Source organism: Macrosteles quadrilineatus, unplaced genomic scaffold, assembly GCF_028750875.1.
Source record: "Macrosteles quadrilineatus isolate MER2022 unplaced genomic scaffold, UCM_ALF_1.0 Scaffold_48__1_contigs__length_938360, whole genome shotgun sequence".
Classification (NCBI taxonomy): domain Eukaryota; kingdom Metazoa; phylum Arthropoda; class Insecta; order Hemiptera; family Cicadellidae; genus Macrosteles; species Macrosteles quadrilineatus.
In genome coordinates this window covers 561,715-574,151 of record NW_026542641.1, presented here as the reverse complement: position 1 = coordinate 574,151, position 12,437 = coordinate 561,715, and the positions used below count along the sequence as shown (strand labels likewise).

The 12,437-nt window shown below is 35.9% G+C and overlaps 1 protein-coding gene across 1 annotated transcript; it reads left to right on the top strand.

The window, feature by feature from the left end:
• Positions 1 to 9,109: 9,109 nt before the first annotated feature.
• Positions 9,110 to 9,832, top strand: LOC129005969 (uncharacterized protein K02A2.6-like). Its single transcript, XM_054435045.1, has one exon. It carries the CDS (start codon positions 9,110 to 9,112, stop codon positions 9,830 to 9,832), a length of 723 nt encoding a protein of 240 aa, XP_054291020.1.
• Positions 9,833 to 12,437: the final 2,605 nt, after the last annotated feature.

Here is a 12,437-nt window from a genome sequence, read left to right as displayed (position 1 = left end):
GTGAAGATAGGTGTCCTGCTATTTCTGCTGTGTGCAAGAAATGTTCAAAGAGAGGCCACTTCGCAAGAATGTGCAAAAGTAAAAATTATTTTGTCAAGAGAACAGATGGTAATTTGAGAAAAGTAGATGATTCTTGTGATCAAAATTACGATGATGAGTATAGTTCTGATATTGATGTTAGCGGAACACAAATTAGATCAGTCAAGAGTAAGGTTCCCAGAGCTACAATAGATGTAGAATTGAACGGGTGTTAGAATGGAGTTTGATTCCGGGGCTCGGGTAAGTGCTATAAGTTTGTCTCTTTGGGATAAGATAAATTCAAGTGGCGAAACTCTCAAAAAGTCTGATGTCATCACTGGCTATGGGAAAAATAAGCTAGAAGTCATGGGTAAGGCTTTTGTCAACGTTACTTTACGTAATCGCACTAAGCGATTACCTGTTATTGTATTACTAGAAGATGATGTTCCATTATTTGGGATGCCATGGAGTGTAGCTTTCAATCTTAATTTGCCTAGGGAAGTAAGGGTTAGACGTATTGACAATGGAAAGACAAATAGTAAAGAGACAGGTAAGAAGGAAGAAAGTTATAGAAAAGAGTTGCAAAAAAAGAAGTTGAGGCATTAACTCAGGAGTTTTCCGAACTCTTTCGTGATGAGCTAGGAACGATATATGACTCTAATGAAGTTTTCCATCTAAAAAGTGGAACAAAACCTGTATCTTACGGGGCACGACGAGTTCCATTCCCCTTAAGGGAGGCAGTGGAGCGAGAATTACAGAGATTAGTACAGGAAGGAGTTTTGGAAGCAGTGGACCCTTCCGAAACACCGATAGAATGGAGTACCCCAACAGTTAACGTAGACAAGGGCGGAGGTAGAGTCAGGATCTGTGGCGATTTTCGTACAACCTTGAATCCAAACATCGTCCCGGAAAGACACCTCCTGCCAACCTTTGATGACTTGACTTCCAAATTAACTGATGGAAAGATATTTTCAGTCATAGATCTTCGAGACGCGTACTTGCAAATGAAAGTACACCCAGAGTCACAAAAGTAACTTACAATAGCAGCTCATGTAGGTTACTTTCGCTACAAGAGGTTGCCTTTTGGGCTTTCCTCTAGTCCGGCTAAATTTCAAAAGGTACATGGAAAGTTTACTAAAATGACTTAATGTCGGAGTTCTACTTGATGATATAATCATTTCTAGTAAGGATAATACTACCCATATAACCACTCTTAGAGAAGTTTTGAGGCGACTAGAATCAAGTGGAATAAGATCAAAACTGTCAAAATGTAAGTTCTTTCAGAAGTCTGTAAAGTATTTGGGTCATACAATAGATGGAAATGGTATTCATCCCTCCGAAGACAAAGTTGAAACCATAAGACACGCACCAAGACCAAGAAACGTGAAAGAATTACGAGCTTTTCTAGGAGCACTAAATTTTTACGAAAGGTACATACCTAATCTTCATGCGATCGCTTCGAACTTGCACAAGCTGACTGGTACGAAGACTAAATGGAAATCCACTGACACCGAACAAATGACGTTCGAAAAGTTAAAGAATATTCTGTCATTAGAGAAGACATTAGTTCCATACGACATATTGTGGCTACATAGTTTTGCCATTAATATGAATCTGCTACTTACTGTCTCAACTGTACTTTGAATGTAAAAATTATCATATGATCAGCTGACTGTTTGGACTGTTTGTAAATGTTATATTTGATTTTGATTGTAGTTCTTTCTTAATACAAAAGTGTTTCAATGTTATAATCTCTTCTTTTAATTAACTTATTTTGTGTTAGTATTTTTATATAAGGCACAAGCCTTATTTGGTGACCCCTTATTGTACTTTTTACTGCCATTAATTCAATTAGACCACAATGAATAATAAAGAATCTTCTCCAACTCCTGGTACACCAGAGGCTTCACAAATCTCACCAATTCAAGTGAAAATTCCACCATTTTGGACAAAAAATGTTTCACTTTGGTTTCATCAAATCGAATGTCAGTTTTCTCTTCATGGAATTTCAAATGAAAGAACTAAATACAATTATGTAATGAGCTCACTGGACAATGAAGTTGCAAGTCACCTTTCAGATTTTATTACCAAACCTTTGTCCCAAACTCCCTACTCTGACTTAAAGGAAAGGCTCTGCTCAGAATATGAAATTTCAGAAAATGCCAAACTAAAACAACTGACAACAGAAGTTTTTCTCGGAGATAAGAAGCCGACAACTCTTCTTCGTGAAATGAGAACCTTAGCAGGCACACAGGTAACTGATAGTTTTTTGAAAGTTATTTTTCTACAACGTCTACCTAATTACATTCGTACTGCTCTAGCTGCTTCTCAAACAAATTCTCTTGATGTATTAGCTAAATTAGGTGACCAAATAGCTGAACTATCAGCTATCGACAACTACGTTTGTGCTCATGGAGATGTAGCGCAATCTAGTGATCGGATTGTCAACTTAGAAAAACAAGTCAGTGAACTAACTCAGTCTATTGATGGACTTCTTAAGTTAAGTAAACACAACTTTCCAGCCAAACATAAGAACAAGTACTACCCTAAAGAGAGAAATTATCAAGGTGAAATTTGCTGGTATCATAACAAATTTGGTGAAAATGCTAAAAAATGTGTTCAACCTTGTTTGTTCACACCAAAAAAGAATGCACAACAGGAAAACTTCCTGCCCCGTCACTAAATGCGGCTCATGATGACAGGGGCTTTCAATCTCGCCGCTTATTTGTAACTAACTTACCCTGTGGTCGTAAGTTTCTCGTGGATTCTGGAGCAGACATATCTGTTTTGCCTCTCACAAACAAAGACAAATGTGCTGTAAGTAATAGAAAATTATATGCTGCCAATGGTTCTGTTATCAAAACGTACGGTAAACAAGACATAAAACTTGATCTAGGCTTGAAAAGAAAGTTTGCCTGGTCTTTCATAGTTGCAGACGTAACCCAACCCATAATTGGCGCAGACTTTTTATCACATTATGGTTTACTTGTTGATATAAAAAATAAAAGACTAATCGATAACAGGACTCAATTATCTGTAATTGGAATTCAAAAACTTTCAACTCAACAATCTGTATTGGTTCTTGACCCAGAAGGTAAATACTCAAAACTTATCAACCAATATCCTAATTTACTGAAAGAAAATCCAAATTTTCAAGTTTCACAGGACACAGTTTTTCACTCAATTCAGACAACAGGTCAGCCAGTGAACTTTAGAGCTAGACGTTTACCTCCAGAAAAACTTGCGGTAGCTAAAAAGGAGTTTCACAAGATGGTTGAGTTAGGCATTTGCAGGCCTTCAAAAAGCTGTTGGTCCAGTCCACTTCATTTAGTTCCTAAAACTGATGGTACATGGAGACCTTGCGGGGATTACCGTGCCCTAAATGCAAAAACAGTTCCTGATAGATATCCTATACCTTATTTGCATGATTTTAACAGCCAGTTAAATGGAAAAGCTATATTTTCCAAAATTGATCTTGTTCCGGCTTTTCATCACATTCCAGTAGCTCCTGATGACATTCCAAAAACTGCTGTCATAACGCCTTTTGGATTATTTGAATTTCTAAAAATGCCATTTGGATTAAGGAATGCTGCACAAACTTTCCAGAGATATATTAATTCTGTTTTGAATGATCTAGAGTTTACCTTTTGTTACTTAGATGATATCCTGGTAGCATCCTCCTCAGAAGATGAACATATTAATCACTTGCAAACTGTTTTTGATAGACTTAATAAGCATCACATTAATATTAATACGTCAAAGAGCGTATTTGGCGTGGCTGAGATCTCTTTTCTTGGTTACACAGTTTCTAAACAAGGAATTTCTCCTCTTCCTGATAAAGTTGAAGCTATTGTTAGTTGCAAACTTCCTGAAACCATTCTTGAGCTTCGTAGATTCCTTGGACTTATAAACTTTTACAGAAGTTCACTTCCTAACGCAGCTGCTATTCAGCAACAACTATTTGATTTGTGTAAGGGTACACATAAATCTGATAAACGAAAAATAAGTTGGACCTCAGAATCTAAGAAAGCTTTTGAGGATGCAAAGGGTCAGCTAGTCAATGCCAAACTTCTAGCACACCCATCTCCTGATGCTCCTTTGGCTCTCATGGTCGATGCATCGAACTTCGCTATAGGTTCGTCTCTCCACCAGATTTGTAATGGAAACTTTGAACCTCTTGGGTTTTTCTCTAAATCCCTTACAACAACTCAAAAAAAATACAGTACCTATGACAGGGAACTCCTGGCTGCATACCTATCTGTGAAGCACTTCCGTTATCTCCTTGAAGGGCGAAGTTTTGTTATATATACAGATCACAAACCTCTATCTTTTGCCTTCAATAAACCCTCTGATACATCTAGTCCAAGGCAATTGCGTCATCTAGACTTCATTGGACAGTTCACTACCGACATAAGGTATCTACCAGGAAAACAAAACATTCCTGCTGATTTCATGTCGAGAATAAGTGCTATTGACCTACCTTCATCTGTATCATTTGAACAAATTTCTCAAACTCGATCTCAAGATGCTGAACTTAAAAACCTGAAATCCTCAAACACAACTTCATTGATATTCAAAAATATTTTACTTCCTAATGGCTCAGAGTTGTGTTGTGACACCAGTACTGGAAGACTACGACCATTTATTCCTCAGCAGTTCAGAAAGCAGTTATTTGACTCCCTTCACAACCTGGCACATCCTGGAATCAAAGGATCTCTGGACCTTATTAAACAACGTTTTGTTTGGCCTTCCATGAATAAAGATGTCAGACTTTGGGCCAAAGCATGTGTAGCTTGCCAAAAATCAAAGGTTTGGAAACATACTACTACTGAGATTGGAGCTTACAACAACATTAATGGACGTTTTTCTCACATTAATGTGGACATAGTTGGACCCTTGCCACCTTCTCAAGGATTTACGTACTTGCTAACTATCTTAGACCGCTTTACACGATGGGTCGAGGCAACTCCTATCAAGGATATTACTGCTGGAACAGACCTGGATTGCTAGATTTGGAGTTCCTCAAAACATTACTACAGATAGAGGAAGACAATTTGACTGCAATTTATTTCAGGAATTAACAAAACATCTCGGTATCCATCACAATAAAACTACAGCGTATCACCCTGAAGCTAATGGAAAGATCGAGAGATGGCACCGACATCTGAAATCTGCATTAACGGCTCAACTTACATCTAACTGGACACAGACGTTACCAATGGTTCTACTGGGACTAAGATCTTATATTATTCCAGAACACAATGTTACTGCTGCAGAAATGACACTAGGTCAGTCCATCAGACTACCATGCAATCTTTTTCAAACCACAGAAGATACCTCAACAAATGTTCCTGATTTAGTGTACAATCTGAAAAGAAAAATTAATGATCTCAAACCAATAGAAGCCAAATACCATTCTTCTAAGAAAGTCTTTGTTCATCCAGAATTAAGAACATCCAACCATGTTTTTGTTCGTCATGATTCATCCCGAAGACCGTTGCAAGCTGTCTATGATGGCCCTTACCAAGTGGTTTCGCGATCTGACAAGTGGTTTAATATTCTTACTCCACGAGGACCTACGTCGATTTCTATTGACCGACTCAAACCGGCATTCCTCCTTCAAGATTCTATGAATGATACGACCATTAACGCAAAAAAAATTACATACAATCTAGAGAAACTCAAGTAGACAAGACCAAGGACAGAAATGAAGATGTTGACCTACAAAAAACACTGATTTTTACAAGATCAGGTCGTAGTGTTCATCCCCCGCATCGTTACGTTCCTCGTTGACACTGGGAGGGGAGTATGTGGCTACATAGTTTTGCCATTAATATGAATCTGCTACTTACTGTCTCAACTGTACTTTGAATGTAAAAATTATCATATGATCAGCTGACTGTTTGGACTGTTTGTAAATGTTATATTTGATTTTGATTGTAGTTCTTTCTTAATACAAAAGTGTTTCAATGTTATAATCTCTTCTTTTAATTAACTTATTTTGTGTTAGTATTTTTATATAAGGCACAAGCCTTAATATCAAAGCCGATTATTGTTGAACTAGCAACAGTGCCCGTTGTGGTTAAATACAACGGTCTCTAGTAAAGTAATGGTTATGAAATCCATACACCACTTTACTCACTAATATTAATGGTCCATATTAAGTACATAACATTAGATAGTTAGATTATTCATAATGGTAAACCAATTATTGCCATCTATAAAAATTATTGGTTTTTCTTTTCCGAGTCGGGTTAGCTCATTTACCCAAGCGATTTTCATAATTTTAGCCTTAAACTAAAGGTATGGACGTACCACAGATTTGCCATTAAGCATCAGTATTCATTTTTTACGTATATTTTGAAAGAATTTAAATTAGATTTTTTTTATTTTTCACTTCATTAAAGTTGTATTCTAGCAGTTCTAATTACATTACCCTATATGTTTTGGTCTAAAAACCTTTAGTGAAATACCAGCTTTCATTTGAGCTATTGATTATTAAGATCGGACTACCTAAAACACACTGCTGAATCATGAATCTACAATAATTACAATCGTTTTAGTACTTATCTGCAATCAATGATACGTAACTCTATTTTTATTTAAGTTATTTTATGTCTTGGTCTTAAAATACTTCATGGGCTTTCACTTGAGATATTGATAGTTTTAAACAGTTAAGTTTAAGATACTGTATCGCTCAATCAGAAAATATAAATTTGATTATATCTTGGATATGGAATTTAGTTTTAGATATAGTTACTTAATTCTAATTACGTTATTTTATTTGTTTTGACCTAAGAACCTTCTGTGAAATACCAGCTTTCATTTGATTTATTGATTATTAAGATCGGACGTACCCAAAGCACACAGCTAAAAAATGACGTACAACACAAATTGCTCAAAAAATGTAGTTATTTATCATTGATTTGTAGTCAAACGATCTTGCTTGCAACCTCAACAGTAACTGTCGACTATGACGGGTTTCACCTTATAAATCTTAAAAAAATCAAACTTTTATGATTATTTGCAAATCTACACAAATTAGGCTTTCCAATGACCTATTAATTAATAAAATCGGTTCAGTAGAACTGGAGATTTAATTGTATAAAGTTTAACAACAACATCTCTAATTCAGTATTTTCTCACCACTATAAATTGGGAGGTTGCTTAACGTTTTTGCAAATAACTTTGAAACGGTGAGGAAATCAACCAAAGTGGAAGGTGATATTCTGAAAGAAAATAAAATTTTCTACAAATTACTATTATGCATTTTTTGAAAATACTCAATAAACCCAGCCTAAAGTTGTCTACAAATATAAACTTGGAAATATAAACTTGGAAAAAAAGGCGTTTTAAATGTAATATTGTTTATTTTTATTGTTTTACCTGAAATATGTAATAAAATCAAACTTTCATAATTATTTGCAAATCTACACAAATTAGGCTTTCCAACGACCTATTAAGTAACAAAATCGGTCCAGTAGAAGTCTAGATTTAGTTGTACAAAGTTTAACAAAAATATATCTAATTCAGTATTTTCTCACTACAATAATTTTGGAGATCACTTAGATTGTTGCCTATAACTTTTAAATGGTGGGTAAATCGACCAACGTGGATGGGATATTCTGAAAGAGAATAAAATTTACTACAAACAACTACTATGCATTTCTTGAAAATGCTTAATAAAGGCAGCCAAAAGCTGGCTACAAATAGAAACTTGAAAACAGAAACTTGAAAAAAGCAGTTTTTAATGTATTTTTGTTATTTTTACTTTTTTACCACAAAGATTTAATAAAATCACACTTTCATAATTATTTGCAAATCTACATGACTTGGGCTTTCCAATGACCCATTAATTAACAAAATCGGTCCAGTAGAAGTCTAGATTTAGTTGTACAAAGTTTAACAAAAATATCCCTAACTCTGTATTTTCTCATTACTATAAATTCAGAGGTTGCTTAGCTTTTTTGCAAATAACTTTTAAATGGTGAGGAAATCGACTAAAGTGGAAGGTGATATTCTGAAAGAGAATAAAATTGCCTACAAATTGATACCATACACTTCTTGGAAACACTAAAAAAGACCGCAAAAAGTCGCACCCAAATAAAAAGTGTGAAAAACACAGTTTTCAATGTATTTCTTATGGAAAACAGGTTTTTTTTTAATTTTTCACCATAAATCATAACAAAAGCAAACTTTCATAATTATTTGCAAATCTACACGACTTAAGCTTTCCAACGACCCATTAATTAATAAAATCGGTCCAGTAGAACTCTAGATTTAGTTGTACAAAGATTTTTAAAACTGAATTATATATAGAATAGATGTGATGCTTGTGAACAAGGGGTTGGTGCAGTGCTGTTACATTTGATGCCGGATGGAACGGAAAGGCCAGTCAAATACGCTTCGAGGACACTAACGGAAGCAGAAAAAAGGTATGCTACAGTTGACAAGGAAGCAACGGCGTTAGTTTTCGCAGTGAAGAAGTTTAGGCAATACCTCAGTGGGAGACATTTCAAGGTGAGGACGGACCACAAGCCACTTGAAAGAATATTCGGAATGCATCGAGATCTTACCAAAGTAGTAAACAACCGTTTGGTTCGTTGGGCTTTGTTTAATGGAGTATGATTTTGAGATCCAGTACATAAAAGGACAGGATAATTGTTTGGCTGATTTTTTTTTCTAGGTTTTCACTCAAGACACAAGAAGTATTAGATCCAGATGAGAGAGAGATTCGAGCATTGGTTCAGGAGAAAATTGACGTAGTTTATCCAAATCATGAACTTGTACTGGAGTATAAGAAAGACCCAAATATGAAGAAACTTATAGACTACTTGGAACATGGTTGGCCAAAAGATACAGGAAACTTGCCACCATCCATGAAACCATATTGGAATAAGAGAGAAGAGCTGACATCAGAAAACGGTATAATCATGCGATTAGGAAGAATTGTGGTGCCACAGATTTTGAGAGAAAATGTATTGAAAGAACTCCACAAAGGACATCCTGGTATAGAGGCTATGAGATCCCTATCAAGGTATTATGTTTGGTGGCCTAATCTGAATAAGGGTGTTGAGATGTATGTCCGTAGATGCCATCCTTTCCAGAGTACCACTCATTTGACACAGGAGTACCTCTATATCCTTGGAATGTGCCAAGTGACCCTTGGGAGCGAATTCATCTCGACTTTGCTGGCCCATTCGACAACCGATTCTGGTTAGTAGGAATCGATGCTTACTCAAAATGGGTTGAGATCGAAGTTATGGACCGTACTACAACTGCTGCTCTTGTAAATAGATTAAGGACTTGGTTTTCGAGGTATGGTATTCCTAAAAAAATTGTATCCGATAATGGCACCCCCTTCACGTCCCATGAGTTCAAGACTTTTTGTAAGAACAATAACATATGCCATGTCACATCGGCGCCGTATCATCCAAAAACCAATGGTTTAGTAGAGAGGATTATTAGAACCTTCAAGAGTCGATACAGTGCTTGCAAACAAGAAGGTCTCAGCTCATCACTTACACTTTTACAAGTGTTGCTTGCTTATCGAAACACCCTACAAAAGACGACAGGACAACCCCCATCAGTCCTTTTCTATGGTAGAAGAATACCAACAGCTTTGGATAGGTGGAGGTGTAATAGCAGAGAGAGAATAGAAAATCAAGTGTGGCGACAGAAGTACTACCACGACTTAAAATCCAAACAAAAGGAGTTTTCTGCCAAACAAGAAGTGTGGGTTCAAAATGAAACGAAGAAGGGAGACCAGGAACAGTACAAGAAAGGACAGGAGAGCTCTCATACACAGTTTTAGTTGGGGGAGAAGTAAAGAGAAAACACGCTGACCAGCTGAGAGCAAGAGAAGGTGCAACTGATCCACCTCAATGGAAAATGCAAACGGAACCTGAAGATAATGAACATAGTTTCGGAAACTCAGCCTAAATTGGGTGGGGAGAAATGTAGGATTATTGTTATCAGCTGAGTTATAAAAGTTATGAATCATCTGCTATTTGGCTTGTTTACATTATTATTTTTTTGTAAATAAATATTTTAATTGAGTTACTTAAAATGAGTTTTCATAATTAATTATTCTTTAGTTTGTCAGCCTCTGTTGCACTGTCAAATTCAGTAAATATTTTTGTTATTATTTTAAGTTTGCTAAAGCTTCTTTCATTCGAAGCCACTGGAACTGGAATTGTCAGGAATATTCGTAAGGCAATATGTTTGGATATACATCCTCCATATTGTTCACACACAAACATCTCAGTATATCAATTGAATTGGCTGTTTGGATATTTGGTACTAAATTCAAACCATGATATTTGAAACTTTCTACTTCGGTTGCCAATTTGTCTCTGTCCAAATCTCAGTTTCTTTGGCATGACTATTATTCAAAACACGAAAATAATATTGCTAGTAACACGCAAAGAAACAGCACCGCAACCACATTTCGTGTCCTGAGTGTGATATAAAATATTCCCAGCTGTTGTTGAACATTGTTATTTTATTTGTTTATGTTGAATGTTTGTAATCATTATTTAATTCTCTAGATTTAACTCTTACTTATGAATTCCATTACTTGAATTGTGTTTAATAAAGCCTACTCATTCAAGGCAAACAATCTTTATTCTTCAACAATTTATTTAACACAGTATCTTCAATCATGGAAAAACAATTTGCTCCAGAAAAACTTTCAATAGATCCAAACTCTTCAACAGCAGAAATGGAATGGGATCATTGGCTCAGGACATTTACAAATTTTACTGAAGTGACAGAAGCAAATGAATCTGAGAAATTGAAACTTCTAATCAACTATGTGGTGCCTTTAGTATATACTTATATCAGTGAATGTTTTAATTTTAAAGATGCAATTGGTAATCTTCAAAATTTATATTGTAAGCCAGTAAACGAAGTATTTGCTCGCCATAAGTTATCTACTCGTCAGCAACAACCAGAAGAATCAGTTGACCAATATCTAGAAGCTTTAAAGATACTCAGCAAACACTGCAATTTTAAAGCTACTTCTGCAGCAGAAAATAGAGATGACTGCATTAGAGATGCATTTGTAAATGGTCTGATTGCTCCACACATTCCCCAGAGACTGCTAGAGAACTTTAAGCTGCCTCTTCAAGATGCTTATGAACAGGCCCGTTGTTTGGAAAGTGCACAACAACAAGCCCTCCTATATCAACCCAGCTCAAATCTCAATTCAGTTTAAAAAAAAGAAAACTCAATCGTTCAAGACGATGATACAAATAATCCAACCATAGCTGCTACTTCTGGGAGTAATAATAGATGTTTCTTCTGTGGATTCAATAGACATCCAAGAAATGAATGTCCCGCAAGAAATTCTTACTGTAAAGGTTGTGGTAAAAAGGGTCACTTTGTTAAGGTATGTAAGTCTTCCTCTCAAATAGATAAATCAAGTTTTGGTCAAAACTCAAAAATTAAACATACAACTTCATCAGTCATAAGCCACATAAGTTGTTCCTCAAGTTATCCCCTAGGTCTTTCAAAAGCTATTGTCCCAGTTAATGTGAATGGTAAAGCAGCTCAAGCCCTAATTGACACTGGTAGTACCACTAGTTTCCTAAGTAGTGACTTAGTAAATCAGCTGAAAATGAAAACCTATCCTTCTAAAATCAGTCAAGTATCAATGGCGGCTTCTGAGTTAACTTCTCAAACTAAAGGTGAATGCAAAGTTAATTTGAAGATTCTTGGTAACTCATACAATAATGTGATTTTGTGCATTTTACCCAACCTCTGTTGTGATTTGATTATAGGTCATGATTTACTCAGTCGTCAATCTAAATTAGAACTCACATTAGGCGGACCCGAATCTCCTCTTGCTATAGTATCTGTAGCTGCTGCAAATGTACCATAAGCTTCACTATTTGAGCATATTTCAAATGATTGTCATCCTATTTCTGTGAAATCTCACCGTCATACAGTAACAGATTATCAGTTTATTTCAGAAGAAATTCGCTCACTGTTGCATGAAGGGGTAATAGAACCAAGTATATCTCCATGGAGAGCTCAAGCTTTTGTTACCAGCTCCGAAAACCATAAGAAGCGTATGGTAATAGACTACTCTAACACTATAAACAGATTTACAAGTATCGATGCTTATCCAATCCCAAATCTTGAAGAAATTGTCAATAAAGTTGCTAACTATGAAGTGTTTAGTGCCATTGATTTAAAAAGCGCTTGCCATCAAATACTGATCAAGGCTGAAGATAAGCCTTTTACAGCTTTTGAAGCATGTGATCAGCTGTATCAATTTACCAGAATTCCTTTTGGGGTGACAAATGGAGTTGCTGCATTCCAGAGAGTTATTGATGGCATAATTAGGGCAGAAAATCTTAATGACACCTTTGCTTATTTAGATGACATAACAGTATGTGGTAAAACCCAAGAGG

Excerpts from the sequence above, each read along its gene's own strand:
- LOC129005969 (XM_054435045.1), top strand. The coding sequence starts at position 9,110 with ATGCCATCCTTTCCAGAGTACCACTCATTTGACACAGGAGTACCTCTA.